Below are 20,505 nucleotides of genomic sequence, written 5' to 3'. Positions count from 1 at the left end.
ACCTGTGATAGGAGTGGCAGGGAGCCCACAACTCTTCCCCAATCTCTCTCCCTTCGCTCCTCAGGCCCAAGCCCTGTGTGTTAGTGACTGATGACTGCAGAAGGCAGGGAAGAGTGGTCAGGTCAGACACAAACCTGGCGCGGGAAGATCAGAGGGTTGAGGGAGGGAGGTCAGCAAAGGCACGACCCACTGCAGTGAAGGGGGTGACTGGTTGAGGCGACATGCTTGAGAGGAGGGAAGGGTCTTTTCACATATGGTGGGGGATCCTCGTTGCCCTTCTTATGGAGCAGTCCAGCCTGCTCCAGGTTGGACTGAGATGAATGTGAGCCCAGCCCACTCAGGCTCACCCTTGACTGCAAACCTCAGACCCTGCCTGGGGCAGCACAGTCTGGTGCAAGCACAGCCCTGGGCTGGGGCCCAGAACCAAGTGGGGGTCAGTTCCCAGTCAGCTTGGGCATTTCTACTTCATGCTCAGCCACAGAAGGCTGATGACTCCCTGACTTCCTCACCCAGTGATCGCTGCATTTCCCCCGCAGTCTATCAGTTACGTCTTATCTCCCAGCCTGCCCAGACCATGCTTAGTGCCTGGTCTATAAGTCCAGTTGCCAGCAGGGGGCAGCACCACCCCAGAGTACATCCCCAAATGGCCCTCTGAAGACCAAAGTTCCCACCTGCGCAAATCCAAGGTGCTTCTTCAGTAGGAAGGCAGATTACCTCAACCAGGAATTTTATTTTTTATTTTAATTTTAAAATTCTAGTTTTTCATTTGGATGGCAATAAAAGAAAGCATATATGCACTTTACTGAAAAACTTGGAAATATAGAAAAATAAAGCAAAGAGAAATTGCAAGGAAGGCAAGTGGCTAAGAGGAGGAGAACTCAGAGAGGAATCGCCCACGTCATTCTACGATGTGAATCCTCCTGCTCCAGGAAGGGGCTCTGCTCCTCCCACCCTGGCCTCGAATCTGTATTTGACTCAGTTCAGCAAACACCCTGAGGACCCTCCCCGGCTTACCCAGGCTGGGCAAGGGGTTAGAGAGACACCAAGTCAGGGCTTTGGAGGTCTCTTGGCCGTGTCCACTTGGTCGAGAACAGTGTGATAGGGCTTACAACAGACAGAGCGATGGATGGACGGGTGTAGATCTGGTCAGAGATGCTTCCCAAAGGAGGTGATGCACAGGGAGCTTGAGGAAGTAGGAATTCTCCAGGCAGAGAGAGGTGCAGAGAAGGATGTCAGGCAGATGGCACTGAGGAGCAAGGACATGAAGGTCTGAGAATGCAGGGTAAGCTGGGGTCACAGGAGAGTCCAAGTAGTTTATGGGGCCAGAGGGTGGGTGCCACGTAGCCAGGGGGAGGCAGGCCCCCCAGAGCTCCCTTGGTCACTGTCTTTACCCCTAGAGCCCAGCCACCCTGGACCCCTGGAATCTCTGGGTCTCAGCCTGGTCCCCACCAACCATTCCTCCCTACCTGATCTCAGCCCAGCCCAGCCCAGGCTGGACACTGTGGAGACAGCAAGACTGGACAGCCATGGCCTGAGGAGTGGTGAGTATACAAGAGGGAGCAGTAGGATGGGACCACATCAGACAATGTGTTCAACACTAACAGGAAGGAGCCAGGGCAGAGGGAGAGAGATGCTGGAGGAAAGAAGGGCTGGCTAAGGAGAGGAGGATCCCTGAGCCCATGATGGCAGGGAGGGAGAAGCAGAGGTTGTATGGGCCAGAGTGCAGGGCTGTGAGTTCTCACTGGGGACGAGGGTTCAATTTTCCCCTTGAAAACATCAGGTCAGGCTCATGGAAGGGAAGATGGATCAGGCAAAGTTGCTGCTGCCCTCTGGGCTGAGGAGGGACTCAGGGAATCCCCTCAACAACCTGACAAAGTCTATATTACCCCATTTTACATGTGAAGAAACTGAAGCACAGAGAAACTAAGGGAGTCTGACTCCAGAATCACTGAATCCTCAAGCCACAGTGCCTTGGCCAGTGCCCACTGAGGCACAGGAGGCTTTTGAATCTGGCCCAGGGCCCACCTGTGGTCTCCCCCTTGACTGGACCCAAGCCTTCAGAGGTACCTCCTGGCTCCACAGCCTCCTGGTTCCAGCCCCAGGGGTGAGCAGCACAGCTATAGTGCCTCAGCTCCATCCTCCATTCACTGAACCACCACATGTTTATCACCAAAATCCTCTGCATGCCCATCCGTCCCTCCTCCTACCCAGTACCACCCACATACTCACACACTGAGGCTTAGATCCAGAGCTTGGCCATCCATGCTCCTGTCCATGTGTCCCCCAACCCCACACCTCATGGAGCTTCTGAGAGAGAGACTACTGGCTCACAGCATCCCCTGCCTTGGCTGGCAGTGAAGGCCTGCTCCCTCACACTACTCAGCTCCTGAAAGACCTCAGGCTCAACTTGCACCTCCTAACTTGGCTCATGCTGTGACACCCTCCCTTCCCCCTCCAGGGGCTCTTCCTGCTCCCCGGGGTCCATGGAATCCTCATCTGAGGCCTTCTCACCTCCACCTCAGACAGGAGCCCTCAACCCAGGCTGCTCCTGGGACTTCCTTCAGCAGACACCGGGTAAGTGTCTTGACTTGGCCTTGCCCTAGAGGGCACATGGGCCATGCCTGAGACTGGCTAGGTGCAGCCAGGGACAGCAAGCTGTGATGATGAAGATGTGCACCTCTGAGAGAAGCTGTGTCAGGGAAGCATGGGGATGGAGGCCCCTTGGAGGGAGAGGGAAACAAGTGTGGCCCTGGCCAGATGCGTGGGGACGTAGGCACAGAGTTGTAAGAGCACCCAGGAGTGGGGAGTGGGCTGGTGGGCACAGGCTGCAGGGCGCTAGGAATGAGGGCCCACAACCAGGGGTGATGGGATGGGGTGCTCCTTCCCCTCCTCCTTCCACTGTGTCTGTCCTGATGCCTGTGGGCCAGGCCAGTGCCCTCCTGAGTATGGGTGATAAAAAACAATGGGCAGCCACTTCTGCCCCTCAGAGGGCTGTGAGCCTTGAATTGGGGAGGAGGATGAAACACCCCGGCCAGGCCCACCTTGCATCAGTGGGTATCCAATCAATGTGACTCTCCTCGGGCTTAGGGACAGACTTCATGACTGCTTGTTCCTACCAGGCAGCACCCTGGGCCCTTAGTAGCCTGGGATCACCTCCTCTCGGCCAGCACAGAGGGCAGAACGGGCGAGGATATTTCCCTGACCTGGTGTTCTCAGCTGGCTCTTTCCAGGAAAATCCATGTGCCTGAGTCATTTCCTAGTCAGCTGGCATTGCATACCCAGGCTGCCCCACAGGGTGTGCCTCCAGTGTTGAGACACTGGAGAGGGGTCTGCACAGGGAAATCTCTCATCAGGGGAGCCTAAACCCACTCTCACCTCCATGGCATGAGAAGGCTCTGGAGACTGGTCCAGACCCCAGCAAGCACTCCCTTCTCTTACAGACAGGGAGACTGAGGCTGGGAGGGGAGGTACCTAGTCAGCCCAAACAGAAAACATGCCTCCCTGTAGCCCAGCGATCCCTGACAACCTGCAAGGTGGGCCTCCACCCCACTGTGGAGATGAACCAACTAGGGCTCAGAGGTGGAAGTCACAGCCTAAGGTCATGCAGGGAAAGGTGGCCAAGCTTGAAGGCAGGCCCATGGGCCTCCAGCTCTGCATTCATCACAAAGGGAGCTGCAGCGCCCCCAAGAGGCTACGCAGGGGATTTTGCCTGAGATGTGGCCTGAGGGAACGTGAAATGAGTGTGTATTTAGAGAGAGAGTTATGAGTTGGTGGCCTGAGGGCTGGGAGGAGAGATCCCCAAGGACCCCCTCCAGCCATCTCAGAGACACTCTGTGGGCCACCACCCCCTCATGCCCCAATTCATGTTACCTTTATCACAACTCCTGCTGGGCCCTCAGCCTGAGTGGTGAGGGGGACTCTCATCTCTGTGAGGGTTTGGAGGGCCTCTAGGGGAGGTGCTAGAAGGAGGTAGAGTGCTCTGCCCAGAAGCAGAGGTGCATAACAAGGAGCAGAGGGTGGCCTCAAGGCTCAAGGCCAGGGCCCTCTGGGACCTGAAGAACCATAAGCAGATGTGCCTGCCCAAACGGTGTGTCAGGGAGAGTCTGAGGGAGCCCTGGCACTTCAGAAAAGTCCTGAAGGAAACTTGTTCCAGAACCACCCATCCTGCCCAGAACAGAAAGCCTGCATCTGCAACCATGATCCTGGCCCGTAAGCTCCAGAGGCAGGCAAGTGTGGGAGCAGGGCCAGGGTCCCAGGTTCCCACTCAGCACCGTGGCCTGGACTCCATCTCCAAACACAGAGGGCAGTGAGGGATGTCCCTCAGGACTTTGGGAAGTTGTAAAAGTTTCTGGTCTAATGATTTCTCCTCCTTTTAATTTTTAATGCAGCCCCCAATGGCTCTTTCCCAAGGAGGCAGATAAAGGCAGTGGCCACTTCTGGGTGCCTGATGACACTTCGAGCTGGAGATGAGGCTAGGGGATTGAGATCCACAGGTGGGGGATGCATTTCCAGCCCTGGAGGGAGTACGCTGGCTAGCTGGAGGCATAGGTGGGGGAGGGCATCGTGGTGGGCAGGCCTGATGCACCCACCCATGGGGTGTCATTGGCCTGAGTGTGTAGTTGCTGGGTCCTGAGGAAAGAGCAAGGAAGCCCTAAGAACCAAGGAATGAAGCAAAAAGGGAGGGCTGATGGTCCTTGGATCAGCCTTAAAAGTTGGCATCCCTGGGCACTCCCCAAGATCCAGCTGGCTTTGTGCAGCCCTCTGCTGTTGGGAACTTCCTCTTCACCAATGACTTTCAAATGTCTTGGGCCCTGACCTCTCCCTGACCTCTGCGCCCATGTTGTCACAATTGACTGTCTTCCTGGAGGTCTCCTGGCTCTCAAACTTTCCACATACAATTCAGTCCGGACTGACCCCCCAAACCTCTCTGCTACCTTGGATCTCCCCCATCACAGCAAATGGCCCACTGTCTGCCCAGCTGCCTGAACCAAAACCCCGTGTCTCAGAGACTCCTCATTTACCTCCTGCCCCAAACCCACACATCTGAGTGCCCTCAAGTCCTTCTCTTAACTTACTTCCCTCTTACTTCATGACTGCCCCTCCTGGCTGTTCATTCTCTGCGCACATCTTTGTTGGTGCCCTCAACACTGTGCCTATGAGCCTGGGCCTCGTCCTCCCTGGGCCCTAGCCCATGTGACCACCAGACACGAGCTCTGGGTGAAGGGGGCTGTGAGGTCAGCTGTACATGCAAGGCCCTCCTGAAAGCTTGGCTGGATGGATGCAGAGTCCACACATGGTTGTTACTGAGCGTAACAACCCTCAGATCCTCCCACACCAGTCAGGACTCACCAGTGCCAGGGGCCTGGGGACACCTAGTGAGGAGGACCAGAACTGGGGTTTGGCCTGGACAGCCCGACTTTTTTAAGGTACCTCTCTGGGGACCTAGACAGAGGCGATGTAGGAGGGGTCAGCCTGGAGCTGTGACCACAAAGGCCAGAGATTTGGCTTTGTGTGTCTGGTGTGGCGTGAATCGACCAGGACCCCCCTCTCAGGGAAGGATGAGCCACTCATGGTGCATCTCTGTACCAGGGTCTCCAGAGGGTGATGCAGGACCCCATACACCCCAAATCTGGGGGAAGGCTGGGTGCTCCACCCTCCAACATCTGTCCAGAAAGATGCTATGTGGGGCTGGGGCTGGGAAAGAGGCAGCCACCCCTGAAAATTCCAGCAAGGCTGAGTCCTCTGCCCAGTTTGGGTTTCAGAAACCCCCCAAAGGGGTGGGGAGAGGAGAGGGAAGGTTGAAACATTGCCTCCTCCCTGGGAGGACTCCCCTCCAAAGTTTCCTGGGACAGGCAACAATTCCCTCTGTGAGGCAACGATAATGAAACCCATTGAACAGATGAAGGAGCTAAGGCTCAGAGAGGAGGAACTTTCTTGGGCTATCCATGGATCAGTGGTGGAGAGCCCAAACCTGAGCTGGAGACATAGAGATGCCTGGGTGGTAGGCTCTGCTGGAGAAACTCTCCCTGGGCCCCCAGGGCTTCCCTGGGATAGTCAGTCACAGGCTACTCTAGCTTCCCTGTCAACACCAGGAGGAGTCTCCCTTTACAGCCGCCCTGAGGGGGACATCCCTCTGCTCGTCTAGCCAGGTGACCAGCGTTTCCTGGCTTTCTGATCCCTGAAATAGTAGAAGACATCAGGGGAGCAGGAACAGATATGGGTTCAAATCCTATCTCCTCCATCATTGATTGTGTGGACTGGGCAGGCCATCGGTCTCCTGGGCCTCAAGTCTCCAGTGAGGACAAGGACCCTCACCAAGGGGTCGCAGGCCCAAGGAGGATGAGATGAGCTGAGATGCCCATGCACAGCTCCCACAGGCTGCGCGGCACTCAGAGGCCCATTTCCTTCTCCTGTGATAACTTCCTCCGTGATAAGAATCTGGTGTGGCCACAAGCCCCTGTTTCCTCCAGAACTTGTGGGAGGGACACCCACAGGAAACCCCTTCCAGAGGGTTTTCTCCTGACTGTGTGGGCAGGGGGCCAAAGAGGAGTCACACTGTCCATCACGGTCCTCGCCCCCGCCCTCCCACAGTCCTATCGGGGCCCCTGAGTCAGCGCGCTGCTGGCTGCTGTCGCTGCCACTTTCCATGCAGTGCAATCTAGGAATGCCTGCTCGTGTCATGGCCTCAGCCCTGATGTCATCTTTCCAGAAGATGTGTGGCTGACCACAAAACTCATTTCCAAACCTATGGACTTCTGTCCTTTACGTGCTAACTTCGGCGCCCATGGGCCACACCACTGGCATGGACCTCTCTTTATTGTTCTTGCTTTCCTGCTCTCCCAGCACCCTTGGCTACTGGCGAGTCTCTCACCCAGTTATCGTGCCCCTGGCCATTAAGCATCACTGTTCTGGCCCTCAGCCCTTCTTCCTGAATAACCCTCTGTGGCCTTAGCGATTGTGCAGACATGGACCACTCCCAGGTCTGTCCCCTGTGCATGCAGCCTCCAAACTACAGAACCTTCTTGTGGGCCCTTAGACCGTGCAGACCTGCTCCTTCGTCCCCTGGGTCCCCACCTTAGACACCTGGACAATGGTTCTAACTCTTCTTACTTACATTCAAAAGCACACTTTGGGGGGGGGGGTGGTGAGTGGATTAATCTTGCTCCTCCATCCACGGGGCTACAGCGTCCATACGGCAGGACCCTGTCTGTTTTCTGTTTTCCGTCATCCTTTTATCCCTCTTCCCCTGCAGGGAACCTAGTAGGTGCTCAATAAATATTGAATGAATGAGTCCATTATATCACCAAGTCCTTCCAGATTCTCAAATCTCTCTAGAACCTGCCTCCTCTTCACCACATCTGCTCCTAAAACCCTCTGCCTCTCTGTGCCCCAAACACTCTCCACTATCCCATCCTCCCCCTCCATCCCACAACCTGACTTGCCCATGTGACTCTACTTGCCCTTTCAGCCTGTGTTGGGAGGCAGCATCTCCCAGGAAGCTCTCTGGTCCCCTTGAGCCCCTAAACTGGAAGAAGTGGTTCCTTGAGATCCCCCGGCTCTGAACTTCCCCTATCCAAGCCTGGACCACACAATGGGAGGGTACACTGCTATCTCCCCCATCAGACTGAGAGCCTCCAGGGCTAGATGTGAGGGTTAATGGGAGGGTCCTACCTACCTCCTCCCCAGCACAGGGCCCAGTGCAGACTGGAAAAGTCTGTTGACTAACTGTTTGAGTGTGACCACTCATTTCCAGGGGGAAAGTGATCTTCCCTCTCAGTGGGGCCAAATCATCTCTCTGCCTCCCCGACCACCAACTAAGCCACTGCCTATGGCCTCCACCCCACACCACCCAGCCTCCAGGGCACTGCCTGACACAGACCTCCACTCTGTGTGGCATCTGCATCTAGAGCGAGTCTGCCCTGCAGAGGGAGACAAGGTTCACATAGCTCCCAGGGAAAAGTCGCTGCATCCTTGACCCCTCTTGTACCCGCTGAGAGCTCCCTGGAAGGGGCTGAGCAGAGGCCTTAAGGAAAAGGTGGAGGAAGGGCCAGGGTCTGGAGCATGTCCAGACTCTCACTCCCAGCCTGGCCACCTAGGAATGTTCCACCAGGCTCAGAAGGGCAGGGCTGGCTTCACGTTAGGCTCTAGATCCTGGCAGGGACCCCCAGTGGGGTCTGGAGGACTAAGGCCTGGCCTCTCTATGTAAGGGTAGCAACCCTTCCACCATGCAGTGAAACTTGCCCGGGCTGCAGGCTTGGGTCATGGTACTCAGACCATGAGTTCTACCTGTTCTCAAGGGCTGTCCACTTGAGCCAGCAGAATGTCCTCGCTTGTGTCTAACTCCATCATCTAGGCTGAATCAGCCTCAGGGGCCCACAAACATCTCATCTCTCTGTGCCCCAAACACTCCCCCCTATCCTATCCTCCCCCATATCAGAGGGGCACCTTCAGAGGCATGGGGGTTCACATGGATGACCTCATATAAAACATTCCCCGCTTCTACACACCTGTAAGACACAGCCAGGCACACCGGCACACCGACACTCAGAAACACACATGTGGACCCACACCCCTGCGGCCTTGAAACTCAGAGCAAACACAAACTCACGCTGTCCTCTCCAAACTCCATTGTGAAAATCAAACACTTATCAGTCCCTCAAGAGCCTGTGGTTTTCCCAGAAGCAGTTCCTGTTCCACAGAGAGGCCTCTGGAGCTGGAGGTGGGCTGGGGCAGGGGCCACGTAGGAAATTAAGCCTGGACGACGTTGTTTGAGAAGCTGTCATCTCCTGTACCTGGTGTGGATGCAGCCATGACACCGAAGCCAGCCCCTGAAGCTCTTGGTGCCTGCTGGGGGCTGTAGGTAGGAGCACAGTGCCCACCTCGGAGAGGCAGTCTGCCCTGCAGAGGGAGGCAAGGCTCACATAGCTCCAAGGGAAGTCACTCAGCAAGAGTGCTGGAGTCAGGATTCTAACTCAAGGCCCTGACCTGCCCAAGCTTAGAGCCCCAACCCACCTGTGCAGCTTGGGGGTTGAATATGGCTGTGTAAACCAGGACTGTTTCTGTCAGATGGAATCTCACCATGAAGAAACACCGCAATCTTGCTGGCTGGATGTGTGCATGGTTGTCATTCTCTGCTCACAGCGCCTGTAGGGCAGAGGTCCCTGGCTGGGGTGAGCTTGTCGACTGCTCTGGGTCCTTGGTGGGAGCTGTTGCATGACTATGCCATTTGGCTGGAATCTGCCTAGGTGGACAGAGGGGTAAGTCTGTGAGAGTCCTCCTCATACTCAAATCTCTCACTGTGGCCAGAGTAGAGGGCTTTAGGAGGAAGCGAAGGCTGGGGTTGGAATAAGCCCCTGGTGGGCACAGCCAGCCCAAAGGCCTCTTGGGATAACAGGCAGGATTGGGGGATCTTGGGAATAGGAGCTGGATTCAGTGTCTCCCAGGCCCCGCCCCTGCCACTCCAGGCCAGGAAGTCCAAGCTGTGCCCAGAGGCCCCTCAGAGGGAGGGGGCAGCCTCAGCAGGTCAGACTGCCCAGGGAGGGCTGGAGAGCGCTCAAGTAGGCGGGCAGGTGGGCTGCCAATTCTTGGAAGGGCTCATTAATGAAAACCCCCGAGCCTGACCACCTCGGGGAAAGGCTCATGGTTCCCATGTGTAGCTGATAAGGGCCAGGAGATTCCACAGTTCAGGTAGTTCCCCCGCCTCCCTGGCGTTTTGTGGTCACCATTAATCATTTCCTCTAACTGTGTATATAAGAGCTCTTTTGCCAGTGAGCCCAGTGCTCAGAAAGAAAGGCTAAAGTCCTCAGGAGGATGTGGCTGCAGAACCTGCTTCTTCTGGGCACTGTGGTTTACAGCATGCCCGCACCCACCCGCCAACCCAGCCCTGTCACTCGGCCCTGGCAGCATGTGGATGCCATCAAGGAGGCCCTGAGCCTTCTGAACAACAGTAGTGACACTGCTGCTATCATGGTGAGTGAGGGAGGGAGCACGGGCTGTGCCTGGGCCACCTTGCTGGCCCCGACTGGCCCTGCCTGTCAGTTTGATAACATGACATTTTCCCTTTCTACAGAATGAAACAGTAGAAGTCGTCTCTGAAACGTTTGACGCCGAGGTAAGATGCTTCTCTCTGACACACCTTCCCAGAGGCCTCTGCCTTAGGGGGTGGCTCCATTTTAGAAGGACCCTCACAGGGTTGTCCACTTTCTCTCCAGTCAGCAGGCTGTCAGAAGGAGTGCCCAGGAGACCACTGGCCTTGCCCCTGTGGCAATCATGTGAACTCCTTTATTAGCTGAGCAGCCATGGACAGACCTAGCATTCAAGGGGTCAGGGGTGACCAGAGAACAGTTGACTAAGCGGAAGTTACTTCGTGAGACAGGGGCTATGGAGTTGGGGCACTCGATGTGCCCTGAAAGTGAGCTCTGTGGAGACACAGTGCTGGCTACGGAGGGGCACAGAGGGGTTTCAGGAACAAGCCTTACTCACAGAGCAAGTCCAAGTGATGTCCCGCCCCGTTCCTTTCTCCCTGAATGGTTTGGGGATAGTGACCTCATTTCCTGGGGGCTGGGACCTTCTTGAGATGCCAGACCAAGGGAATGTGACTGTGTTGGCTGAGGGTGGCCTGAGCTGAACGGCGAGAAGGAGTCAGACTCATGCCTGCAGTGGACAGGGAGACAGGGTAGTACGTGGGACTGGACCCAGCCTGAGACTAGTCAGGAATCAAGTGCCCCTCCCAGGCCCTACTGGTGGAGGACAGAGATGAGAACAGGAAAGAATGATAAGGAAGGTGTCCTGTGCCCACCGAAGGGCACTTGGCCACTGCTTACCAAGAAACGGACGTTTCCCACAGGAGCTGACATGCCTGCAGACTCGCCTGAAGCTGTACAAACAGGGCTTGCGGGGCAGCCTCATCAAGCTCGAAGGCCCCTTGACCATGATGGCCAGCCACTACAAGCAGCACTGCCCCCCCACCCTGGTGAGTGCCCACATTTGGACCCCAAGCGGGAAGGTCTCAGTCTAGGAGAGTGGAGGACTGGGTAGGGAGAGACCTTTGGCTGTGGCTGTTCAGGATCCCAAGGGGTTTCTGTCTTAACAGATTTGTAATGATTAGCTTTTCCCGAGAGGGAGCAGTCCAGCCCTTTTTCAGCTCTAGGAGTTAAAGCTACGGAGCTCAGGAGCCTACAGCGCTCCCTAGCGGGAGCTGCTACCATTCTCATTATCATTGTTGTCATTAATGAAGTCAGAGGTGAGGCAAACCCAAGAAAACTCAGGGCCTGCCTAAGATCCAGAGGAAGTTCTGGGGCCCAAGTGCTACCTCCCGACAGGATTTTCTTCTTGCCCCTTGTGGGTGCTGGATTGCATGGGAGCAAGGAGGGGAGCATACCCGGAATGGACAAAGGCCCCAAACATTCCTTTCCTATGGGAAGGGAGGGAGGTGTGTGGCCTTGACTCCTGCCCCTTTTGGGATCCGGGAGGAGCCTCAACCTGGCCTGGGACCAAAGAGGCGGTGGCCCAAGTGCCCAGCCGATCAGCCTCAGGCTGGCATTTTGTCAGGCCCTTGACTCTGGCAGAGCTGTGCACCCTTTGAGTGGCACATGGGTAGCAACATGTTACCTGACCCAGGTCAGCAGGAGGACCCCAGAAGGGCCTTCTGGCCTCTTAGTTCTAAGAGGCAGCACAGAAAACATGCTGGTACTTCCCCCATGTTACCCACTCACGTCTGGACTCAAGTTTTCTTTCTTTTTTTTTTTTTAAAGGAAACTTCCTGTGCAACCCAGATGATCACCTTCAAAAGTTTCAAAAAGAACCTGAAGGATTTTCTGTTTGAGATCCCGTTTGACTGCTGGAGCCAGCCCAGAAGTAAGGCAGGCCTTCCAGCTAGGAGCTAGCCCTGGGAGCTCACCTCACAGATTGCTGCTGTCCCACTCACAAAGAACCGAAACTCAGGATCTTCAGCTTGGAGGGACCAAAGGGTGGGCCATGGCTGTTGAGAACATGGACTTGCTCTGGGCCGTACTGACCACGATATGGGTGTGGTAGGGGAGTAGGGGATATTTTACACTGGCGGGGATCAGTAATATTTATTTATATATTTATGTATTTTAATATTTATTTATTTATTTATTTAAGCTCATACTCCATATTTATTCAAGATGTTTTACCATTAGAATAAATTATTAAAAATCCGTTATTTGTGCTGTTTTCCAGTTTGTTGTCAACCATGAGCAAATGCTGGTGACTCTTTTCTCCTCACAGGGAAGGGAAGGGAGGAAGTTGCAAGGCAGGGGAGGGCCTGTGGCAGGTCAGGCACTGTCCAAGGGGCAGTCAGAGAAGACGGGAGGCGACAGCTGGCTTGGGTGCAGCATTCTGCACACCAGGACACGCTTCCCTGGGTGCTCAATGGCTCCATCCCAGAGAGAGGTTTTCAGGTTCACTTAAAAGTCGAAGGGACCTGGCCAGCAGAAACCTTGGCCCAGAAGAGGGGTATCGTCCTTCCCAGGCAGGCCTGGGGTTGCTGGGAGTTGGCTGGTCACGCTGAACAGGCCCGCCCTTGCATCAGGCAAAACACTTGTACCCCTCAGAGCCCCAGATCCTGTAGCCACACCCTGCCCCTCATACTCAGGGCTTCAACCACTCCTAAAGTGAACCAGCAGATAGACTAGCTATTCATGGAAAAAGAAACCAAACCACAGGGGTCAGAGCTCAGCAATATTTACCAAACTTTCCCCTAAATGGGTGATCTTAATCTTTGAAAGTCAGAATGTAAGCTCATAGTTTGTTGGCACATGGCTCAAGTGTGGCATTCTCCTGAGCTGATTTTTGTTTTTACATGAAGTTTTGCATCCAGTTAGACACTTTCCCCTAAAATCCATGGCCTTCAGGCCAAGGAAATAGTAGCTATCCTCTCTCCTCTTGCTTTGCCAGCCAGATATTCCCAAACATGTTCCCCTGTGTCCCTCCTGAGGAGTGCAAGGTAAGTGGGTGTGTCCCCAGATGTCAGGTGGGCAGCCGGGCCAGACTTCTCCTTGACGGGTGGGCTTGGGAAAGCTGGCTTGGTGCAACTTTAGCCCCTGCCTGGCTCTCTTTCCATCTACCTGCTCTCTCCGCCCTGGCCAGCACCTGAAGACAGAACCTGTCTTGGCAAAGACCTGCCCCACATGCAGGCAGAAAGGTCATGACTCAAGATGTGATTATGAACAAAAATTCTTAGACAAGTCTGAATTTCAGCAAAGACAAGAATCCATGAAGTGTGCTGTGGTCATAGAAAATGCATGAAAAGCACATCTTGCCCAGCGATAAGGTCCTGTCTGTCTTCCACGTAAGCCAGTGATAACTGATAAGAGATTTAGCATTTCCTTAGACTCACATATATAGGTACCCCTCTCCACAGAAACGCTGCCAAGCCCAGGGCTCGGATCAGCTTGGAGCCACCCTCAAGTCATACCATGTACCTGTACGTGCTCCTGGCTTGTGTGCTCTGGGGCTTGGAAAGTCACTCCACCCCAATGAAGATAGACGGCGTGTCTCCCCATGACAATCACACAGCAGTCTGCGCTGAGATTCAGAAAGAACTTGCGGCTGACAACATTATATACAACGTAAGTCTGGGTCTTCATCAAACATCACTTTGCTCTCAGTGGCCCTTTGTGCTTCTGACCAACTTTTCCTTCTTCCAGGGTTCCTTCAAAAGGCCCCAGAACACCAGTGAGGTAAGGAGCAGTCACCCCATGGACCTTTCTGACCACATTTGAAAGGGATCACCCCAGCTGGAACCCAGGGCAGAGATAAGAACAAAAGACACTGAAGCAAGAATTCTGGAGAGAAAGCTGCGAGGTTGAGGATAGAGCCTCCAGCTCAGGCAACAGACGAACCAGTAGCCAGGTCCTAGGCTTTGCTGGGCTCTCCAATCACCATTCCAGAGCAGCCTTGGGTCTGCGGAGAGACCAGACACCCACTGCACAGCTCACAGGACCCACAGGCCTCCTGTGGGAGAATCAGGATAGGGCCTGAATTTGAGTCCAGGGTTCCATCTGGCCAGGGTGACCAGGGATGGATGAGGATGGGGGTCAGCTGGCACCCTGCTGTGCACGACCACCATCCCAGTGCCCCCAACCCTGTTTCAGGAGCCCTGCTATGGGGAGTTTACAAAGGACTTCATCTCTACCCTGAAAGAACTCACTACAAACAAGGAGGACCAACATATACAAAAGGTTTATAAGGACATGAAAGAACTCACCAGAATCTGCCCAAAGCTGAAAGTAAGTTGCTGTTTGCTCTTAGGGGAACCTGAGACATCATTTCTCTTGCCACCACAGCCAGGGGCCCAGTAAAGCAAAGGGCTTCTTATGGCCCCCACTTGCCACATGTGAGACCTCAGGTACTACTTTATGATCCAAAAAAAGTCTACTCACTGACATGTGTTGGGGCTTAGGGGAGTGGGGATTCATTCTGGAGGTTTCTGTCACACCCTCTGCCAAGCCCCCATGCACAGAGGTAAGTGTGGAGCAGGTCTGAGACAGGTCAGAGAAGGGCTGGTCATGGACTCAGCCTGAGGAGAGGGAAGGCCACTGAATGTCAACCCCAGTTGGGGAGCCAGGCCAAGCTGGCTCTGGTTTGCCCTGCCCTTGGGGTCCCTTCTGGGCTGATGAGCCCCACTGGGAGCCCACGATGTGGGGATGGACAGTGGTTTAGGGAGGCATGTTGTGGGGAAAATGATGGAGGAGCTCCTCTGTCTGCCCATTGCTTACACAGTCCCCTGTGTGCTCTCTCCCTGCTCATCCTTGTGTCCCTGTCCTAGGCAGCTGTGGGACCTGCCCACACCCTGCCGGCTCTCTCCTCAAGGCTATACATAGTCCTAGACCTTGGGCCCCACCATCACCAGATGGCCCCCAATGCTCTCCCTAAGACAGATGGGGAGGGCCTACCTGAGTTACCTCCTAGGGGATGGGGGGCGTACAGCATCCTTGTGGCTGGGAGAACAGAGTTTGCTTTTATTTTTTTCTGCTAAGAAGATGACTTAAATATGTATTTCTTATTTAGCCAACAGAATCACCCAAGAACTGTACTACTGAGAAAAGTAACTTCTCACAGTTCAAGGAAGCCTTACAGAGTGTTGTCATATCCATAGAAGGATGGAAATCATGTAAAAAGATCGAGGGCAGCCTCTGAGACAGGAGCCTGGTGTACGTGGTTAGAGCTGCAGAAAAAGGGATTGGAAGAGCCTCAAGAACAATTTACAGCTGGGATAGGTGGGAGTTTGCCGGCCCTGGGCTGGCAGATGAGGACGCAGGTGGGTCATGGGGAGGGGGTGAGCCTGAGGAAATATGTCTGTAACTGATACATCAGCACCTGCTGCTTCAATAAAGCCGGGGTATGGAAATAGTGGTGAGTGCCATTCATGACAGTGTCCAGTCTCCCTGGGAACTTGATAGACTGGAAGGGGAAGGGGGCTGGGGTTGATGGCCCCATAACCAGGGCTCCAGATCTGGAGGGCCAGAGGTCTCCCAGGAGGAGAGGCCTGGGAGGGCAAGTGGGAACCCCACCTCCTCTGCCCCTCTGCTGCACCTCCAGTGCCACTGGATACACAGTAGAGGCTCCATCAGTGTCTGTGCAGCTTGTTACTGGCCCCCTTTCTCCCTGTGTCCTTCAGAACTCAAATCAGATCCTTTCCCAGACCCCTCTCCCCAGTGTCAGTCAGCACCCACCCACCCCCAGACCAAGGGCCAAGGCTTGAGGCCTTCCCTCCTTTGGTCTCTACTACAGATCCTGGGGAGTTCTAAGTCTAATTCATCCCCATCCCTCGAGGGCTCAGAGTGGCCACAGAAGGGTCAGCCCTGGTAAATGGCTCAAGGGAATGGGGACTTTCAGGCTACTCACAGAGGACTGGGCATGGTGGGGAACCCAGAGAAGGTGGGGTGCCCACAGGGGCTAGGGACATCTTTACCCCCAGCTTCTTATAGACCAGCAAAGAGCTATCTGACTTCAAAGTAAAGCCCTCATCTGGCCTGCAAAGCCGCTCAAACACCCTCCAGTATCTTGTTGGCATAACAGCCCCCTCCCCAACTACTAATGCTCTCACACCCCCAGACCCCAGGGCCCTGTCTGTGGTGAATCTGCCAGTTGCTCAGGTCCTAAGGTGCTGCCAGACTGGGCTACCAACCTCTGATCCCCTATGCTCAATTCTAACCCAAACTCTAATCATTTGAATAGTTTATTGGAGGTGACCATGGATTACCCCATAATCTAAACAGCTTCCTATATTCCTGTATTCCTTCCAAACCTCTCAGACCATGAGCTCCTTCACCAAACCAGGAAAGATAGAGATCTATTGTTCTGGAATATAATTAGGTACCAAGCTGCAACCACAAACTGGCCCAGGCCAGACCTGCAGTGAGTCTGTAACTTCTCCCCATTGACAGACCTGGCCAAGCTGTAAAGCTTCGGATTGCGCTGCTGCCAGTGCACAGACCCAACACAGCCCTGCCCACGCTCATCCCTTGTCCTAGAATGCCCAGGACATTCCCTGCTTAGCTCCACCTTGAAGGGCCACATCAGGGTGGAGGTCAGCAAGTGAGACAGAATGAAGTTGCGAAACTATCTCAGAACATGGAGAGCGGCCCTGTGACTCAGGGTCAGGTATCAAGGCTGGTATGGAGCCAAGGGCCAAGGGTGGTTTCAGCCCTGAGAGCCCACAGTCCAGTCCCCAGAGGCTGTGAGCTCCTGTCCCTTGGGCACATCACAAGGGTGCTCAGGGTTCCAAGGCCACTCCTCTGTGACTAGCAGTGGAGTCTGCGGGGTGCATGGCAGGACGGGATTCCTGAGACACGCTGGCAGGAAGACCTGACAGACCTCCACTGCCCCAGCCTCTTCTTAGCCTGAGGCCCCTAATGGTAAAGGGTTGGGGGCTTGCACATACATCCTTGTCATCTCATTGCCGTGTTCAAGACAGCAGGGTATACACAAGTCTGGCCTGCCACTAGCTTACTGTGTCACCTTGGACAGGTGCCTCACTCTCTTGGCCACAGAGTCCACAAAGGCAGGGTGGACTCTAGCCCCACAGGCCAGACCACAGCCTACGTTCAGGGTCTTTGTCAAGCTAGAGGACCTCAGAGCATCTGGCTCAACTCTAGAGAAACAGATTGAGAGAGAGGCTCTGGTGTCTTTCCTGGGAAATGGGAAACTTGGGAAGGATACAGGTGGAAAGGTGGCTGTAGCACGTGGAGTAACTGCCCTCATTGCCCTGACAGCCTTAAGCCCAGGCCATGGCCACCCAACAGCCACCCATGAGGAGACCCTGCAGTGAGGGCCACTTGGGTTTTCCCTGTGCCCTAGTTTTCCATCCAATTAGGCTCAGATCTGGACAGTGGTGCTGGTAGCCTGCTGGGGGCTGGAATCAGGTAGGAGAGCTATGGGGGCACTGCTCCAATGACTCAGGCAAGTCTGAGCCCTCAGTCCCCTGGGAGTGAACTGGAACTACTCTCTTGGGATCTAAGGAGAGACTAGTCCATTGGAAGGCCAGAGCTCTGGACTAGATACCTGGGCACGAAAGGCATGGCCCTGACTCCTAATTGGCTGGCACTGGCCCTGGGCACCCTCTTTCCCTAGGAGGCCAGGAAAATGGTCCAAATTATATTCTTCCCTGGGAGGTAACCATGGGCAGGCCCACCTTGACCCTGAGGACACACTATTGGTTTTCCTAGGCCCATCTCTAGACCAGGAGGGAGAGCAGGGCTGGGCGGTCTGTGGAGAGGCTCATCCATATATTAAGACTTCCTAAGACAGTGGAACAGCCCGCCTTCACTGGGCCCTCCCCAGGAACCACCTCAACTCCCTATCACCTGCCTCCCAGGGGCCCCCTCCACCCTCAGATATCAGTAGTATTGAGGTTGGAACGAGGAATCTAAGACATGCACTAGAGCAGCAGTGCAGCCTGCTCTCATATGCTAGGGCTTGAGAACTGGAGCAGCCCTGCTGACAGCCACACGGCAGTCTCTGTCACAGGCCATACTGTGGCCACATCCTTTGACTCAGCATTCACATTCAGGGAGATCATACAGGAGGAAAGAAGCGTCATCCACAGAAATAGCCAATCTGTCAGTCCATGAATTAAAATGAAGCAAATATGAGGCAAAGCACGTGTGAAAGGTCCAGAACGGCAACAGTGCTGGGATGATCCCATGGGGGCCAAGGGCTGGAAGGGAGTTGGGATGATGACTGGGGTGCTGGGGTGAGAGGTGACTTTTCTCCTTGGTTTTCCACCCTGTGATGGCCGTAAATGTGGCCATGGCCGGATCCAAGGAGAGAGGCTGAGTGCCAAGGTCAGCAGGCATCATACGGTTCCCTTGCTTACAGAAAATTTGCATCCTCAGTGTCCCCAGCTAAACAGGGTTCTCGGCGGTGGCTTGCAGTGTATTAACTGATTCCCCAAGATGGTTGTTCAGCCAAGATGCTGGTGATCAGCTTATAACAGGGGATGCTCTCCTCAAAGCCGAGGGCACTGGTACCCTCTCTCTGAGATAGCATGGGCAGCAGAAGAGGCCTGTCTGCTCTTCCTTGGCAGGTAGGACAGCTCATGGTGTAGGCCTGGAGGGTGCAAGGTACTGTCTAGGCATCCCCAATTAACCTCACAACTGTCCTTTGCATGGAGTCACAGATGGGGTCTACACATCTGACCTGCACCACACAGCCCCAAGTGGGCAGGACTGGCCCTGGAAAACAGGTGTGCCATGTTCCTGAGTCCTTACTCCTCTAGCTTCCTGGCTGCCTGCACATGTATATGCTTGGGAATTCAGGGTGTATATGATTGGAATTGGAAGGCAGGGGCTGCATGGACCAGGCATATACTGTGCCAGCCTCAACTTCTGAGCACGTGCTGTCTGTATTGAAGGCACATGGCTGGTCATTCTGGGTCCAGCAGCTCCTGCCCTGGACCCTTCCACCTTGTTACATGGGCTTTACAAATAAGCAAACTGGCAGGTAGGTCCCTCCTGGTCCCTATCTGTGAAGTGGGGTTGTGGCAGGGACAGAGAGGTCCCAGTCCCAGAACAGCCTGCCCTGACACAAGGAGGCTCCGACAGACACAGAGCCATGTTGCCCTGAGGCCTAGGGCAGAGCCAAGAGTGTCCTGATGCTGGCTCTGTTCCTCTGAGGAGAGGAGAGGCCAGAATGCTCATGGCATCCAGGTCTGCACAGCAGGTCAGAGCAAGGTCAGCCCCAAGATGCAAATTGGGCATGAGGAGGGGGCATCTCACCTACTATCAGGGCTGGAAGCTTCCTGCTCCCAAGGCCCAGAGAGGCCCAGGACTTCCTCAGGACCACCCAGGAGGTGAGCTAGACAGAATCCTCAGGGCTGGCCCCACAAAAGCCCCTTCCCAGGTTCTCAGAAGGCTGCTGGGCACAGACTCGCCCTTGGAAACAACTGAGCAATTTCCCTTCTGAGACCCTAAGCTATGCCTGCTAAGAAAGATGCAGCTTCACAAGTTATTTTTCACTGTGGTTTGAGATAAGAACAGTGAAACAGTTTTATGTTGCTGCCACTGATGTTATCTCTGGCCCAGACCAGCTCTTTCAACCTGAGAGATGATTAATTGAAAAACCTTTCTCCCTCTCCTTTTTCACAACTTCAAGGGAAGATGAGCACAAACTCCCCAGGTTCTGTCCTCAAACACACCTCCTGGGCCCTCACCCCAGGGGAAAGTTGGCATTTCAAGATCTGCGGTTCTTCTGGAGGTGGGGAAAAGCCTTCATAAAATTTATTTTTATTTTTTATTGAGTTATTATAAAGTACACAAATCTCAAGTGTACAGTTCAGTGAATTTTTATATATGTTTACACCATTATAACCAGCATGCAGAGTAGGATATAGAATACTTCCCAGCACACCCAAAGACCTCCTGTGCTTTCTCCCTCCTAGTCAGCCTCCATCCCCCTACGTAGAGCCACTGTTCCAACTTCTCACCATAAATTCGTTTAGACCATTCTTGAACAGCATTTAAGAGGAATCATAGTCTATGGTTTCTTTTAATTTGACTTCTTTTGTTAAACACTATGTCTGTGCACTTCTTTCTGGCTGTTGTACGTAGTTGTCATCTGTCCTTTTTTGCTCCTGTGTAGTATTCCATTGCATCCCACAAGATATTTCCCCATTCTACTGCTGATGGATATTTTAGCTGTTTCTGGTTTTTGGCTAATATTAATAGAGATATGATGAACATTCTTATACTCATATTTTGGTGAGCATATGTATGCATTTCTGTTGGAAATACTGGAAATGGTATAGAATTACTGGGTCATAGGATACACATATTTTTGCTTTAGTAGGTACTGCCAAACATTTTTCCAAGGAAAAGTCTTTTATAAACAACACTGCTGTTGGTTTTCCACCTTTTGTAGACACTGCTTGTCCATCACATAATGGATCTCTCCCTCCCTTCACATGATCTGAAGCTGCTTCCCAAAGGTCCTCGTCATTATTGGAAATTCTTCTCTACATTGTTCAGTCTTGCCCAA

At 54.0% G+C, this 20,505-nt stretch overlaps 2 protein-coding genes across 3 annotated transcripts in view; one reads left to right on the top strand and one right to left on the bottom strand.

The window, feature by feature from the left end:
- LOC100146132 (uncharacterized) overlaps window positions 1-20,505 on the bottom strand; it is a 114,742-nt gene that overhangs the window by 10,913 nt on the left and 83,324 nt on the right. The window lies entirely within an intron of this gene.
- Window positions 8,685-12,183, top strand: CSF2 (colony stimulating factor 2). 2 transcript variants are annotated; one of them, XM_070232599.1, is made up of 5 exons: window positions 8,685-8,860; window positions 9,142-9,969; window positions 10,070-10,111; window positions 10,847-10,972; window positions 11,754-12,183. In XM_070232599.1, exons 2-5 carry the CDS (start codon window positions 9,811-9,813, stop codon window positions 11,883-11,885), a joined length of 459 nt encoding a protein of 152 aa, XP_070088700.1. In that variant the 5' UTR covers window positions 8,685-8,860; window positions 9,142-9,810; the 3' UTR covers window positions 11,886-12,183. The 2 variants fall into 2 exon arrangements, with proteins under 2 accessions (XP_070088700.1, NP_001075351.2); NM_001081882.3 differs by lacking the exon at window positions 8,685-8,860 and having other exon boundaries at window positions 9,811-9,969.

Source organism: Equus caballus, chromosome 14 (genome assembly GCF_041296265.1).
Source record: "Equus caballus isolate H_3958 breed thoroughbred chromosome 14, TB-T2T, whole genome shotgun sequence".
Taxonomy (NCBI): domain Eukaryota; kingdom Metazoa; phylum Chordata; class Mammalia; order Perissodactyla; family Equidae; genus Equus; species Equus caballus.
This window is presented reverse-complemented; position numbering and strand designations above follow the sequence as displayed.